The sequence below is a fragment of the Tripterygium wilfordii genome, chromosome 15 (genome assembly GCF_013401445.1).
Source record: "Tripterygium wilfordii isolate XIE 37 chromosome 15, ASM1340144v1, whole genome shotgun sequence".
Lineage (NCBI taxonomy): Eukaryota > Viridiplantae > Streptophyta > Magnoliopsida > Celastrales > Celastraceae > Tripterygium > Tripterygium wilfordii.
The window spans coordinates 13907872-13924624 of NC_052246.1; the positions used below are offsets into that span (position 1 = coordinate 13907872).

Here is a 16753-nt window from a genome sequence, read left to right on the forward strand (position 1 = left end):
TATTATTATCTATTCGGTTTTTAGTAGACATATTATATATTATGCCTGCCTTCTCTTATCTTTTTCTCTCTATATATTTTTACTGTCATATGACAGATCTTTATTTGTTTATGTTTTTGAGTGATACATTGATAATATGGAATCTCTCCGTTTTGAGGTAACTAATTAATCCCCTAGAACAATTCTTCCAATTCTTAAGCTAACTCGTTCAGTGCTAATTGGACATATAAATTAGTATTATAAATTGCCTAATTTAAAATATCCATTAAAAAAGAAAAGGGAGAATAAATAATTTATCTATGTACATTTATCAAAACTAGATACATAATACATTTCTTGAGAGAATATTCATTAATCTGTTGTCTGTAAGACCATATATATGTAATGTAAGAAACTGTTCTATGAGAACCCCCATCCGAGTTAATCTCCACCTCTTTCTTTCTTTCTTTCTTTCTTTTTCCCTTCCCTTGTATTAATTAATTAGGATAATGATTTATTTTTAAGAAAGGAAGTAAATGTAAATGGGACCAAAAGGAAAGGGAGGAGAGTCTGAACAGTGCATGAAGGTCACGTCAAGCCTGGAGAGAAGGAACGAACAAACAAGAACTCAACCAGCCGTCTATTAAGCACTTATCACACTCTCCCTCCGTTTACTACTCATAAAGCATCTGCTCTCTCTCTCTCTCTGTTATCACACACACACACAACGTCACAACCCCATTACTTATCATAATCTTCCAATATTACTATTAAGTGCGTGATTAATCTCACATGATCAAAAACTCTACAACTCTCCATCTCTCTCTCTATCAAGCATGCGACCAACTTCATTGCTTTTTCTTGCTCTCTCACTAGTAAGCTAGCTCTCACTCTCTCGGTCTCGGATACCTTAAAGCCTGCAAATTAAGGCCCAATTATCTCCCCAAAATGCATTACCAAACGGAGTTGTGGACTTCCTATAACATCCCAACAAGATCAACCGCCATGTCCATGGACCCATTTGAGCGAATTGAGAGACTGGCATCAGAGAACGCAGTGGTGATTTTCAGCATCAGCAGTTGCTGTATGTGCCACGCCATTAAGAGCCTCTTCTGTGGCATGGGTGTGAATCCGACTGTTTACGAGCTCGATGAGGACCCAAGAGGGAAGGAGCTGGAGAATGCTCTCACGAGGCTTTTGGGTAGCTCCACCTCCACTGCTGTTCCTGTGGTGTTCATTGGAGGTAAACTTGTTGGTGCCATGGACAGAGTCATGGCTGCACATATTAATGGCATTCTTGTTCCTCTGCTTAAAAATGCTGGTGCTCTCTGGCTCTGACATTTCCCCTGTTTTTTTCTGTACAAAGTTTGGGGGAAAAAGAAGAAGAAAAAAAGACTTATAGCTAGAGCGAGGTAACTAAGAAATATTGAAACAGAGGACGAGGAGTAGTGGTTGTTTTGTTGAAGTGCTTCTCCGTTGTGGGAATTACAAATTGACACTTGTCACTATATGTCTTGGTTTAGTTTCCATCTTTTCTTTTCTTTTCTTTTTTTGTGTCTTGTTTTGTGTCGTTCTTTGCTTTTGAGAAGTGTAATATGCCCCTCCTCTGTATAGCAAAGAAAAACACAAAATCTATTCCTAAATCAGATACTTGCTCTATTCTCAAACTTGTGTTTCTGTAGTTGATTTATATATATATATATATATGTCGTAAATATATACAGTACTAGTATAGTAAGTGTGGGTTGTCTAACTCACTCATAATTTAAGAGAAACTAATGAACGCAAAAGGTACTTACTCGTCATTGTAGTGTTTTACTTTTACAGCATTCGAAGAGGTCAAAACTGTGAATACAAAGGAGCCGGATATTACGCCGGAAAAATCGGTGGCCCCATCTTAGAGAGGAAGTAGAATCTTCGGTTCTAATTATGTAATTCAGGTGGGACAATGGATGATTTGACTTTACCTATGAGACTAGGAATGATAATTCTTACCTTATCGTGATTTTTGTAACACTAGTCGTGTATCCCCAACCATCTTAAATGATGAGGTGTACACATAATTTTATACGAATTATGTGGGACATTCATGATTTTCACATTCATCTCATGCGTTATTATTTTTTCAATTTTAATTAGGATTTTTAAAATATAAATATTAGTCTATGGTTGTTTGGAATGAAGATTATTAATTGTAATTTATTTTAAGGCCTCTACAATTTATTCTTTTTTTGAAAAAAATCATGAATGTGTTTTGACCGGGTTCATGAATACAATGATATATATTTTTGTGTTCCCAACAAAAAACCAAATTGGATGTGAAAAAGACATAGAATGTTTTGAGTTTATATTCAATGGTATAGAATTTTCATGTCTTTTTCACATTCAATTTGATTTTTGTGTGGAATATAAAATATGTTGTTGGAGTAGTAAATACGATCAAAACACATTCATGATTTTTTTCAAAACAAAATTTGTTAAGATGGCGCTCATCCCATCCCATCCCATCCCAAAATGTGTGTTTTAGAAATAAAATACACATAAATTGTTAAAATAAATTTCAAATTAATTGCTAATTGAATTGGCTAAAAGTCAATTGCTCGGAATCAATCACAGAATGAGAATGTGAGAGGCAACTTTTTTGGTTTGCTCTTGGGGTGGGTGGGGGGGTGGGTGGGTCAGCATATTTGCGTCATTATCCAGAAGCAGTAGAAGGAAGGAGACACGCATCAATTAATAATATAAACCATTGATAGATGTTTATTGCTATAACAAGCTATGTCAATTGTAGTATTATCTTTTGCATCAGATCATACCCTAATTAGACTCAAATCCCTCACCCCCAACCATCCGTCTCTGTACAAATCCAATGCCCTGATGGTGATGCGATAGTAATGTGTCAAAAACAATAAAATCATTTATTAATTAATTGCGTATCAAATTCTCTCCTTGACACAAAACAACAAACAAAAGGGAAACGAATGAGGGTATTACCCAGTCACGTCATGTAGAAATCTAACCAACAGATTAGAGACAAAACTTGGGATTCTGAGGGATCATTTCGAAACAAACAAATCCTGCAATTCCACATTGTGGTTTTGGGAATTGTATTGGGTTCTCGAACAGAGATATACATAAACGTACAGAGGAGGAGGAGGAGGAGGAGGTAAATGCATGCACATTATCTTCCTATTCTTCTTCCTTTTATGAGAAAACCCATTTGCGTCCCAATTTATTACTTGCTCTATCCGGGTCTTTGATTTCATTGTGTCTGCAAATCGTTCTGCGAGTGTTTTTGATAGATAAAAAAATGGGTTATTGCCCGTGTTTTGGCTCGAGAAGGAGAAGCAGGCCAGAGAGGGAAGAGGAAAGAACGGTTAGCAGGAAGAGCAGGCTTGAAATATCTTCTTCTGGTAATCACTTCATTATCTTCCGGTGCATAATTTGATATGTCCATTTGTTTTTCTAATTTTCTGTATTGGGTTTCTTGATATTTGTTCTTTGTCATTCTGTTTGGTTGTTTCAATCAATTCCTCTTATTTATTAGTTCAGTATGTAGTGCATAAAAATTCGTTACAGGGACAATTGGTATTACACTTTGATTATGCTATCCGTAATTTGATGAAGAATGGGATAATGTTAGGGTTTTTAGTTGATGGAAGTAACGTTGGTATTTTCTGTGACACAAAATTCGAATGCTATGGTCCCTATTAATCAGGTGATTCCTCAAAGGATTTCATATGCATGTCATCGAAAAACGAAGATGGAAATGATTAGTAGTAGATTCTAAGTAGCAGAGTCGAGAAGAATGGGATCAACAAGGATACGAGTGGAAATAATTAAGGATATATATGGAAAAGGATTTGTGGAGTAGCCTTAGAGTTGATTAAATGGTAACGGAGACCCATGTTGTGTACTCTTCATGTCTAAGAACTCACTTGATTGGCTCAAAATATATGGGATTAAGCCTTTATGTTGTTGTTTATTTTCAATAATCACAAATCAGCGATTATCTTTTAAATTGATCCTTTTAGCGAGGGAGACAATGAAAGCAATCCAGTCACCGTGTTTGTTAATGATTTGCCACTGGAATAGTCTAGCAAGAAGAGTAGTCTGGTTCCAGGTGGAATGCTTGATAAATATATGGTATAATGGGTAGCAAGCTCAAGAAGTTTAGACAGATTTTCCCCTATCATAATCCAAATTTTGGTTGGCTACTGTTATTGCTAGGTCATAATCATCGACAGGATATTCTCTCTAATTGACACGACTTATCCCTGTGTCAGGATAAGGGACAGTTATTATGGTAGATAGTGAGCATCTCTGTAAATTTTCACGAATATGAATCTTAAAGCGAAGTGGGTTGGGATGCAGGGTATACTCCAAAGGCTTTAAACTAAGAATTCATATATGCAACTGATAGGGATGTAGCAATATGATTGGCTGAGGCAGTCCTAGACGCCATATTCTGTTAGCTATCTACCGGCATTTGATGTTTGTTGGCTAGTTCTATTTGTTAGTGTCTTTACTTAGAATGTCCCCGTATGCTCTGCAAGAGATGGCAACAAAGTTATCAAATTGCCTTCCTTTCCATATATGTCTGAATTGTTATTGCGGCAAACTATGCCCTTTGTCATTGTTTGAACATATATGCTGGTATAAGGTGCACCTTTCCTATCTTTTCAAAGAATGCTTTACCTTCTCATCTACAATCACAACAGGGACAAGCATACCGAAATGTTTTTGCCTTTGTCAAACACATTTCCTATTCTTTTGAGATCCCTCTTCTGGCTGATTTTGCTTTGCCAAAGGTTCTTACTATATTTTTTTTGCACTCTTGCCACTGCTATTCTCCAAATTTGTATTAAGAACTATCATCATGGATGTAGAGACACCACTTTTAGGGATATAATGTGCAAATACAAGTGCACATATGTATGTGTTATTCAAAGCTCAGATGTTCTGCTGTTATATCAATGAACTGAATTTGGTTTTGGAAACCTTGAAACTTTAAATGTCGAATCAAACTAGTGTAATATGTTACCAACCTGTATCCTAAATAATAATTTGCTTGGATACTACAACTTCTAGAAATTAATCACTTATATTGGGAATCGATACAGAACCACGAAAAGATATTTCTGCTCCAAAAAATAAGGCATCTGCTCAAATTGAGGCTCGGACGTTCACCTTGCAGGAGCTTAAAACTGCGACGAATAACTTTGGCAGTGGATCTTTCATTGGGCAAGGTGGGTTTGGACCTGTTTACAAAGGTCACGTGGAAAGCACCGGTCAGGTAAATTATCTCATTGCTGGAAAGGAAGACATTTTTGTAGTTAAATATCTAGAAAAAAGGAAGAGATAATTGCATTATTTTTTTTTAAAATTTCTTCAGGCTGTGGCTGTAAAGAAACTGGACCAATCAGGTTGCCAAGGGGAGAAGGAGTTTCTCGTGGAAGTTCTCATGCTTAATCTTGCACATCATCCTAACCTGGTTAATTTGGTCGGTTACTGTGCTGATAAAGAACAGCGTCTTCTCGTCTATGAATACATGCCCTTGGGATCTTTGGATGACCACTTATTTGGTAATTGTTTTAATTCCATTGGTCCCCACTTTATAACTAGTTATTTAGCTTCTCTCCTTATCAAAATTGGTTTACTTAACTATGGAAAGATTAAAAAGACCAAGAAATTTTTTTTTCCAAAAGGACTGTATTCTGCAGAGCCTTTTCCTGTACTGAGTTACTGTTATATTCAAGCATGTTCTCATTTCAACCATTAAATGACTAGGAACACTTCAGTTATGGGTAGAGTGGTATTGAGAGTCTCCATAATCAGCAGACACGGGTTAAATATATATCTAGCACAGCCATTTCCCATACTCATTCAACTCGTTAAACAGTCATGACTTGCCATGATTATGCTCTTCGTTCCTTCTCAACAAGACATTGTAATGAAAATTGTGGTTGCTATTGGCTCTTAACGATATTTCCTGTTGACTCTGCCATGGAACATTCTTATGTTTGTTTGATGTTCATTTGTGCCATTGTACTATTTTTAGTATTCGTCAGGGGAAAAAGAGAAATACTAACATTTCATGAGGAAATATATGTCAGTAAAAATTTGATATATCTGTTTCCACAAAGGCATTGCGTGACCATCTTTATCATTACACAAATGACTAATGCTTTGCTGCTATCCCCCACGTTTTTGGCACCTTCCATATCGAAGATTACTTCATCGTCTATTATCAACGGCATTTGTGCAGATCTTGCTCCTGAGAAAGAGCCTCTTGATTGGAATACGAGAATGAAGATAGCTGCCGGTACAGCACGGGGATTGGACTATCTGCATAATAAAGCAAGTCCTCCAATAATATACAGGGACCTCAAAAGTTCTAATATACTACTGGATGAGGGGTTCCACCCAAAACTGTCCGATTTGGGGCTTGCAAAATTTGGTCCAACCGGAGATAACACACATGTGTCCACCAGGGTCATGGGGACTCAAGGTTACTGTGCTCCTGAGTATCTTCAATCTGGAAGATTAACCATGATGACTGACATCTACAGTTTTGGGGTGGTTTTGTTAGAGTTGATCACTGGGCGTAAAGCAGTAGACAACTCCAACGGCAGTGAAAAGTACCTCGTTAATTGGGTAAGTGCAAAATTTCTGATCATTTTAAGAATCTTAGGTTGCCCCTTTTTATGCAATCTGAATGAGTTTCTTCATATACTTACAAAATTCTTTTCATAGGCATTTCCGAGATGGAAAGACCGAATGAATTTGTGGTTATTAGCGGATCCATTGCTGAAAAGTCAGTTCTCAGAATCTGTGTTAAAGAAAGTACTAGAGGTAGCATTTATGTGTCTCCGAGATGATGCAACTGCCCGTCCTTCAACTAGTGAGGTCGTGCTTGCTCTTGATTATTTGGCGTCACGCAAGTACAAGCCAAATGAAGCAGGGAATGGGAGTCCGAAAACACCAAGCTCTCCAACTGAGACAACAAGGATGTTAGCCAGGGATTTTAATCGGGAGCGAGCCGTGGCAGAGGCCAAGATGTGGGGAGAACATTGGAGAGAGAAAAGACGTGACATTGCACCAGACTTGGAATCCGATGCCTTCAACCGGTAATTAACTTTCATCATATAAACGATTGTGAACGTGCATTATTGAAGGAAAATTTGAGACTTTTTTATGATCCTTACTTCACTCTCAGGAGCATCAATACTGTTTTAAGCTCACTGTTTGAATGTTTATGGCAGTTGGATCAACCGAATGAATTCAGCGTGAACAATAGCCGTGTGGATTTCAGCACTGGTTGGTTTCGATCGATACTCAAAGCATGTGAAGACAGAGTAAAGGGAAATCCTAACATTGTTGAAAACTGATGCTGCATTACATAAATTATACCAGCATTAATAAAACACCTCTCTTTTTTTGTCAATGGATTCTTTAATCAACCTCTTTCTTTGACAGAATGATAATCGAGGCTCTTGTTAAGGTGCTTCTAAACCATTTTTACCAATCCTTGAGGTTGAATCATGAATAAAAAAAAAAAAAAAGTAAACAATTCTCAAATACAAGACTCTGTAATGGTGAATAACTTTCGTGTACAAGGTTCATTACTCCACTTGCCCTGAAATGATCTTACAAATTAATCAGTATGCATCAATCTGGAACGGCTGGAGTTTAACCCAGGCCGCTGATTTTGAAGCTAACCAGCATACCATAGAACCCATTCTGGACGGTGAGCGACGGATATGTTGATGTTAGTGCATGCATAAAAGGGGTGGGGGTGAGGGTGATGGTGAATAAATATCTAACTTGGGTCTTTAATTAGAATAAAAGGTTCCCCATCTAAATTAATTCTTTTTTATACAGGAAAGCACAAACTCGTGATTTCTATGACATATCACAAATATAAGTATCATGTGAACTACTATTCGTTATTCTTCTATCTAAATTGATTCTGATAGAAGCTATATCATCATTATAAAATAAGATAAAAACAGTGGGGCCCATGCAGCATCTGCTTTTAGATTTTAGATTAGAGTCGGTCTCTCTATAGTCAAGCGGTTGACCATCTTCATCATCACCCAATAAATTGCCGCCACGTCAAACTCCTCCATACCTGCAAACAATGTACACGAGCGATCAGACAAAGAACTCTCTCTCTCTGTTAAGCAAAAGCAAAAGCAAAAGCAAAAGCCAAAGCCGCCACTACCTCCCGCCGGAATCTCACTTGCTTCGTCGGAACCATAAGAAAATACAGCTCTTGGAGCTCGGAAAGTTTGCTTTTCTCATGTGAGTGCTTTTCGTCTTCTTTTAGATTAATTTATAGGATCTGAAACTGATTTACTGAGAAAGAGAGACGGGAGGGAAAGATGTACGTGGTGCCTGCGCCCAAGAGATCCGACCCGGGATCGGTGGGATCTTCCGGTGATTTATTGGTTTTCCAAGCTTGGAAAGGCAGCAATGTAAGTTGTTTGCTTTCTAATGTTACTATTCGAGGTTTATTACCTATTTCGCTTTTCTTATTTTTACGAAATAGCGGTTTTATCTACTTTTTCGGGTATATTTCTTTTCCGGTGATATAGTGATGTATTAGTGCTTTATGATACCATCTTCGACAAGTTTTGATGTCGTTATCAAACAATTTTACTTCTGGAGTTCCATTTTCTTCCCTAATTTGATTACTAGAAGCTATATTTGATGAGCCTGAGAGAGTGTTACGAGTCGTATTAACTGGCTGACACCACTGGCCTGAGTATAGCTTCTGGCATGCTTTGTTTGTTGCACAAGGTTATGAAAAAAAGGACGGGTGTGTATATGTTTGTATATTGTCTGATTAATTTGATAAAGGATAAGGATAAGGAATATGGAAAGGTAAATGCACTTTCATTTCTCGAGGTGGTGAAATGTGGATTCACTGGATTGGACTATCTGAGATATAATGATGATTTAAGATTTAAAGTTTCTTGGTTCTCCGAACTCATGTCCAGGATTCATGGAGGAACAAAATTAAGTTCACTGATTTTTTTCTCTCTAATAAGTTGTAATCATTTATTTATTTTTTTGTGACGTGTGAAATTTTGAGTGAGTCTTAATGGGATGACGTTTAAAATCGGTTCAGATTGTTCAAAGTTGCCATTTTTGTTAAATGCATTGCCATACAGATTATAGGACCTTATGAATTTGCTAAACTTGTTAGACAGAGCATAATTTACTGTTTCCGAGCGAGGTTTTAGTTATGGCTTTGGCCTTTTAGTTGATTCCAGTTGCATACAGTTGATATTTGAACTTGCTGGCCCTTTGTGGCTGTTTCAGTCAACCACATGTAAGTATGATCAAGAAACAACCGATTCAGCAACTTTTCAGCATTAGATCTGGAATTAGTCACTAGGCTTTCAAAGGTGGTAGGCTATATGCATCCATCAACCTTTAATACCTCATTGAGGAATATACACTTGCACAGTCTCATTGAAAAATAAAGGAGTTAGATTTATTACATTATTTCTCTGTGGAACTTATGGTTTTGTTGTTCCTGTGCAGATATTTTTTCTTCAGGGGAGGTTTATATTTGGACCAGATGCAAGGTCGCTGTTCCTGACTATATTTCTAATTGTTGCTCCTGTTGCTGTGTTCTGTGTCCTTGTCGCCAGAAAACTGATGGATGATTTTTCTCATCACTGGGGGACTTCTATAATACTTGTTGCTGCCTTATTCACAGTTTATGTGAGTATTTTTCTTAAATTTACAATACATTTGTTGTGTTTGTCCTGGTTTATTTCCTTAAACCAGTGATTTACTTTGGGATCTTGCTACTCACAAGATGATCCTACTTCCAAACCCAATATATCGCTTGCAAATATCCTTTTTTTCATAGGTTTCACCTTCTTAGTGGCTAAAACGCTGGTTGGGCAAGAAGGAAATTCGTATCTTCTATTTTCTAGAGAGGAGAATGCTCAGGTATGCTGGTGTGTGGAAAGATTGTGATAATATGGGATGGTATAATATTTTGGCAAGTGGTAACACCTTGTGGACATGCGCTGTTCAAGTAGCCTTCTCCAGGGGGAGCCAATCTTTGGCCATGATACTTTGACCTAATGTTAGTGTGATAAAATGCTGAAAACTTGCAAGGCAGTGAGAAGTTGCTTGAATTTTGTACTTCAAGGGTCTTAAGTCTGGCTATTGTGTCATAGAAGAGAAGTTTTCTTATATATGCTAATGTATCTCAAGGGGTTCTTGCATGTGTGGCTTCTTGTAGGGCTAAGCTTTGACAAGATTTGCTTCATTAATTAGATCTTGATACAATATGGTTTTCAGGTTTTGATTCTTCTTCTCTTAACTTCTGGAAGAGATCCTGGCGTAATACCACGCAATGCACGCTCTCCTGAACCAGAAGGCTTTGATGGGAGGACAGATGTTGGGGCTGGCCAAACTCCACAGTTACATTTGCCTCGCATCAAGGAGGTTGAGGTCAATGGAATCACTGTCAAGATCAAGTATTGTGATACATGCATGCTCTATAGGCCTCCTCGCTGCTCACACTGCTCAATCTGCAATAACTGTGTAGAACGTTTTGACCATCACTGTCCATGGGTAGGACAATGTATTGGGCTGGTGAGTCTTCCATTTTTTCCGTCGTGTCTTTGCTAGCAGAATCTTGTAGTATAACTCCTAAGTATTGTCATAGGAAGTGTCAGATACTCTCAAAAGGCATTAGTGGAGGACAAATTATTGTATATTTTGCCAATATGAAATCGTTCTTTAAGCTGAACGGCAGCGACAACTTGGACTCTCTCCAACTTGCATTACTGAGGCACTGGTTTGTATTGGGAAAAATCAATTTATGAGCGACTCAATTCATCATACAAGTACAACGGAACCATGTTTTTTAATTTTGCAACTCTCCTTTTTGTGTTATGCATAACATTCAGTATTGACTTGGTGTAGTTGATTTGATGGCTCTTGAAGATATGGTTTTCACCTAAAAGATGACCTATGATTACATAAATTTGGGTGCAGAGAAACTACCGATTTTTCTTCATGTTTGTCTTCTCCACGACTCTTCTCTGTACATATATTTTTGCGTTTTGCTGGGTCTACATCAGGATGATCATGGATGCAGAGAATACTACGATCTGGAAAGCAATGATCAAAACCCCTGCATCTATTGTTCTAATTATTTACACATTCATATCAATGTGGTTTGTTGGTGGTCTTACAGCATTTCATTTATATCTCATCAGTACAAATCAGGTAATAGCCTCAATTTCTGAGTTTATCATGTTGTAGAAAAATGTGATATGCATTTTCAAGTAAACTTCCTTTTCTAGCAGTGCAACTTGCGTTTCATATGCCTTTTGCTTGTGCAGACAACATATGAGAACTTCAGATATCGATATGACCGGCTTGCCAACCCTTACAACAAAGGAGTTGTTGATAACTTCAGGGAGATATTTTGCTCTAGCGTTCCCCCTTCGAAGAACAATTTCAGGGCAAAGGTGCCTAGAGAACCTTCTTTGCCAACTCGTCCAGTGGGTAGGTTTATGAGTCCAAATATCTGGAAGAGCGGTGATGACATTGAAACGGGCAGGAAAGCAGTGTGGGGTGATGGAGCTGCTGGGGTTGATCTTTCCGAAGGCCAACTTAACAACAATGATCGCTTGAATGTCAAGGATGGTGAATTAAGTGAATTGTCTCCAGATATGAGAACTACAGTGGATGAAGTGGGTGATTGTGTTGGCATGCATCCAAGGAGGTCTAGTTGGGGAAGAAAAAGCGGGAGTTGGGAAATGTCGCCAGAAGTTATTGCTCTAGCGGCTAGAGTGGGAGAGCCAAACCGTGCTGGTGGGAGTAGCGGCAGCAACCTTCCTACTGAAAACTGAAATTCATAGCTCTTATCGTTAAGAGGCAACCAAGCATACTTAAACAGGATAGGGTTTGGATGTGTTGCATTTGGAGTGGAATCTTTGAGGTTTGCATCACAGTGACAAAACCTGCCTGGAGTGTATTACCTGCAATATGGCAGTTGCCTCATTTCTGCTGCGAGATGGTGTTCAAGTGGTTAGCTCTGGTGCTATTCAGGAATGAGTGGTTTGTTTTGTGAGTTAGCTTTCTGTCTTTCTAGTTTGGATTCCCTTTGCTTTCTGGTATTTGTGAAATTAGTTGGTGTCTACAGACTCCATTCTTACAAGCTGGCCAAAAAGTGGAGGTGATTGTGGTTTACCTGCCATTTGGCGTACTTTACCATTCAATATATGCTTCATCTAAAATTTTGTTGGATCCGTTGCGAACTTCATCAGCCATTGATGATTGGGATTGAAACCGATAGTAGATTTCAATCATGTTTGATGGATCAGTCCATGTTAGGGTTAATGTCATTTCTATAATGAAGGTTGATGGATCAGTTTATGTTCCTATAAAGTTTTAGATCGGAAATATGAAAATATGGCTTCTATATCATTGGATTAAAGGATACGTTCCTTGAGAATGGGCAAGAAAGAAGAAAATAGAAGATCTGATTATCTCGATCTCGAACACCGTAGACTCTAATTTCAAAGGCAGAATGAACTAAATTATTGTGGATGGTTTTACTATTAGCTTATCGAAAAAAAACCCGCAAATGGGTGTCGTTATTGCAATGGCCCCGTGAATACATCGTTTCCTTGGCTAGTCTAGGAGTTGTAGACTAGCTCAGCTACTACTAAAGTAGTAATTAAAAGAAGTCTGTATCAATAATTTTCCTTGTGAATTTATAGCAGTTGGTTTGTGTCTTTGTGATGAGACAGCCAAAGCTAAACCAAATCATTATTATATTGTGATATATAAAGCCTCCCTTACTGTCCTAACCTGGATCATGATAATTAACTTCACTTTAGAATAGTTTAGATCCATGTAATAATCATTAATCTATAATTATCTGAAAGTCAAATGTGTGGGCGTAACTGTCCAGTCAATAAGGAAGGGAGGGTCAGACTATGGTGACTCTCACTGAAGAGTGTTACCTCACAATAAAAACCTAACATCTGATTCTGCTACTCTGAAAACCCAATAATGCCCATCTTATTTGTTTGAAAACTGTGCTGTATTTATAACTGCCATGGAATCCTCTTCTTCCGTTCGGTAAAGTTTGATGATGGATACAGAAAGTTGAACAAAACCAATTGTTTAAATGTTTTGAGGCTCCTCTCTTTGACTCTTTCTCTTATGATAAATTTTCCCTACCCTCAGATTACAAGTTCCATTCATTTCTTGTTCTCTTTCTTGTTCTTAGCAAGACACATTACGGTCCTCAGAGACTCTTGTTCTTATAGACAGGACAACCATGTCAATGTTGGTGAAATAAGTCAGGTTTTAGTAGGTAGGTGGTTATTGGTTCATTTCCTTCCATCATATTTGGGATTTGTAACCCATTTTTAGCCTTTTTGGATGACGGTGTTTTTTGTTCATTTTAGTATCTTTTCAGTGTTCTTGGTGTTTCCATGTCAGATATGTATAAGAACCAGCTGCAGGAACTTGCACAAAGAAGCTGTTTCAACCTTCCTTCATATGCTTGCATCAGAGAAGGTCCTGATCATGCACCAAGATTCAAAGCTTCTGTGAATTTTAATGGTGACATCTTTGAAAGCCCAAGCTACTGCACTACACTGAGACAAGCAGAGCATGCAGCTGCAGAAGTAGCCCTTAATGTCCTCTCCACTAGAGGTCCTTCAAGGTCTCTAACAGCAAGAGTTCTTGTAAGTATTGGAAAATTCCCTTACTACTTTTTTGATTACTCTAATTTACTTTGCAATGATGTTATGACAAAAACAATGAAGGATGAGACTGGGATTTACAAGAACCTCCTTCAAGAAACAGCTCACAGAGCTGGGCTTAACCTCCCTGTGTACACCACAGTGAGATCAGGTCCTGGCCATATCCCAACTTTTACTTGTACTGTGGAGCTTGCTGAGATGAGCTTCAATGGTGAGCCAGCCAAGACAAAGAAGCAAGCTGAGAAGAATGCCGCTATTTCTGCCTGGTCTGCCTTGAAAAGAAGTATTTTTCTGATAACCCATTTCACTATATGGTGGTTTTTTTTTTTTTTTTTTGCCATAATTAGTGATTATAATCTGTGTGTGTAGTGCCAAATCTGGAGCCATTGACAAAGAAAGAAGCTGCAGAAGCTCAAGAACAAGTAAGAAGGAAATATCACAATTTGGGAAGAAGAATGGTCAAGGGTCCTCACAGGGTAACTAGCTCTAGTAATTCTCTACAACATCCACAATGGAGGCTAATGGATCTAGTGATTGATTCTCCGACAGATGGTTCTTCATCACAGAAACATAAATCTTTTGTGTCTCTCCTTCCTCCACCTCCTCCTAGAACAACTTCAAAAATCTTACCATCACCAAGTGTTTCACATAGGCATATTCCAGTGCATATTAGGAGCAATTCACAGGAGCATCAAAAGGATGGGGAAGAATGGATATGTGGGCAACCAGATTCCAAAATCAATTCCATGGGAAAGGAAGGTCCAATCAACATTACTAATTCAAGTGTTATCCAAGGATCAAGTTCAAGAAATAGGCCACTTCCTCTGTTTACCACTGGAAAGCTTGGTACTTCATCTCCAATGGCTAGAAGCGTATACACTGGAGGATTCAATGTTCCTTATAGGATGGCACCAGCAGTTACGGTAAGGTCAGTGATCCCAGTTTGTGCAGCACCACCACCAGCAACAAAATCATCTATCAAGGAAAATACAACAAGTAATTCTCCTTCCATATCATCAATGTTCAACAAGCCAGAGCCAGAGCCAGAGCCAGAGCCAGCCACACTCACAAACCCAATTCCAAACCTAAGTTCAGAGCTCAATAAGCTACGTTTATGAAGAAATATTGACATTTCCTGCCAGTTTAAATTCATGGGTTTTTGTAATTGTTCAGTAAACTCTGGTTTTCACTGCCTTAGCATCTCAAAAACCATGATTTGTGACTTTTGTCTCATGGGTTTTCGTAGAATTTTGTAGTAAAATGGAGAAAAACTTTTCACTCTCTCAGAGAGAGAGGGAGAGAGGGGAGAGCATTAAATGATTTCTGGAGTTGTGGGTTGCAGAAGATAAAGATGAACAGACACATGCAGCGATAAACGTAAGCATTTAATTTACCGACTGGGAGGGAATTAATTGGGGTTGTCTTCACCATTAATGCTCACCATTGTCTTCCTTTAAAGTCTCAGCTTCTTCTCCCTCTTATTAATTGTGTTGTGTTTCTGTGGCTCTCGTTTTTCTATTGCTGCTTCTTGCTTTGTTGCTGCTTAGATAGTATATGTGTATATGTAAGTCTTCCATCCACTGTTGACCAGTGCACACAAGTGTTTGAATGTGAAAAGAGCCGTTGAGTGTAGGGGTATAATGGGTAGTTCAAGTATTAGGGAAGGCTGTGTGGGTAATAACGGTCCTGTCAGGTCCATGTGTGTGAAAGTTATTATTCATATTATGGGCTTGGCCCAGTGTTGACCTAATTACAATTCCAATGTTGGCCATGGAATTGCCAAATGCCAATGCATTGACCCAATGTGTGTAGACATGACTTAGAGAATGAGGTAATGCAGGTACCAATGGTTTGGGATTGAGTCTGAATTTAGGTTTGATATAACTGGGGGGTGTAAATGGGTCGAGCGGAGTTTTGGCATGCTAATGTTCGACTCGTCATATTTTTGTCGAGCTTGAGCTTGAGCTTTGTAGAGTTTGAAAAAAAATTGAGCTCAGGTTCGATTCGTTAATAGTCTGTTTATGTTAAAAATTACAAAATGTACATAAATAACCAATACTCATCATAAACAAAATTCCTTCCGATTACTTAAAATATATATAAAAATAGTTCAGTTATGTTAATATATATTACTTGTGGGGGCAAGATTTCATAATCAATGACTTATGTTTGAGTGTCATAGGCAATCTTGCAAAACTCACAAATGACGTTAGAGAGTTCAAGAGAACGACTCGAGGCAGGTCCAAGGCTTGTATGATAAGGGTGTTTGTAGGTAAGGGATCGAATACTCGTTTTCAACAAGAAGTCTTATCGGGAGAGACGTTTCGATAAGATGACTGAGGTTGGGGTGAAGGAAAGGTTGAAATCGAGGTCGAAGAGATATGAGTATGATGTCGTCGACGTGAGGTTGTTGATGACGCGGGACCTTTTGTAATCTATGAGAGGGAGAATTGGTGTCGAAGTGTCGGTCGTGCGGTAGGGAACAATAGATATGTAGTTATGTGGTCATACATGTTGATGGGGATTTTTGTTCACGCTGCCATCAACGGCACGGGGTGTAGTGGTAATGTCTCTCCCCCATACCATCGAGGTAAAGGGTTTGAGGCACAGAGGCGTTGATGGCAGGGCGAACAAAAACCCCCATCAACAATACATGTTATGGAATCCATAGATTTGTTGATCAACACTTGAATTACATTACTATTTGTACATTATGTTAAGACTTTCGAGTTTATGGGTCAATTAAGCTCAAGCTCAAGCTCAAGCTCAACCCCTTTACTAGAAGAGCATGAAAAAAGGCACAACCCCTTTGCTTGTGGTTGTCTAAACTAAACTAGTAAGTAGAGTCAACACATGAAATAAAGTATTTTGTCTAAACAAATATGCACTTTAGCTTCATTCATTCGGTCTCTACGGTGCAAGTTGGTCCTTTTAATTTGTTTGATGGATCCAATTCTTCTCATAAAAATATATCGATCGTCCTTTGTATAATTAACATAATTGAACGCAAA

At 38.3% G+C, this 16753-nt stretch overlaps 4 protein-coding genes across 5 annotated transcripts; all 4 read left to right on the forward strand.

Annotated features, from left to right (window-relative positions):
• The first annotated feature begins 465 nt into the window (after nucleotides 1-465).
• On the forward strand, nucleotides 466-1578 carry LOC119979978 (glutaredoxin-C5-like). The gene has a single exon (XM_038822608.1). The coding sequence runs from the start codon at nucleotides 928-930 to the stop codon at nucleotides 1315-1317; it is 390 nt and encodes a 129-aa protein (XP_038678536.1). The 5' UTR covers nucleotides 466-927; the 3' UTR covers nucleotides 1318-1578.
• A 1237-nt stretch (nucleotides 1579-2815) lies between these two features.
• Nucleotides 2816-7426, forward strand: LOC120016376 (probable serine/threonine-protein kinase PBL7). Of its 2 annotated transcripts, none has more exons than XM_038869115.1 (7): nucleotides 2816-3145; nucleotides 3282-3392; nucleotides 5103-5275; nucleotides 5375-5564; nucleotides 6248-6636; nucleotides 6736-7109; nucleotides 7245-7426. In XM_038869115.1, exons 2-7 carry the CDS (start codon nucleotides 3290-3292, stop codon nucleotides 7270-7272), a joined length of 1257 nt encoding a protein of 418 aa, XP_038725043.1. In that variant the 5' UTR covers nucleotides 2816-3145; nucleotides 3282-3289; the 3' UTR covers nucleotides 7273-7426. The 2 variants fall into 2 exon arrangements, with proteins under 2 accessions (XP_038725043.1, XP_038725042.1); XM_038869114.1 differs by having other exon boundaries at nucleotides 2816-3139.
• A 715-nt stretch (nucleotides 7427-8141) lies between these two features.
• LOC120017008 (probable protein S-acyltransferase 7) lies at nucleotides 8142-12270 on the forward strand. Its single transcript, XM_038870042.1, has 5 exons — nucleotides 8142-8459; nucleotides 9535-9717; nucleotides 10309-10605; nucleotides 11011-11244; nucleotides 11361-12270. Exons 1-5 carry the CDS (start codon nucleotides 8367-8369, stop codon nucleotides 11871-11873), a joined length of 1320 nt encoding a protein of 439 aa, XP_038725970.1. The 5' UTR covers nucleotides 8142-8366; the 3' UTR covers nucleotides 11874-12270.
• A 150-nt stretch (nucleotides 12271-12420) lies between these two features.
• Nucleotides 12421-15251, forward strand: LOC120017007 (double-stranded RNA-binding protein 3-like). Its single transcript, XM_038870041.1, has 4 exons — nucleotides 12421-13348; nucleotides 13477-13724; nucleotides 13806-14025; nucleotides 14112-15251. Exons 1-4 carry the CDS (start codon nucleotides 13195-13197, stop codon nucleotides 14858-14860), a joined length of 1371 nt encoding a protein of 456 aa, XP_038725969.1. The 5' UTR covers nucleotides 12421-13194; the 3' UTR covers nucleotides 14861-15251.
• Nucleotides 15252-16753: the final 1502 nt, after the last annotated feature.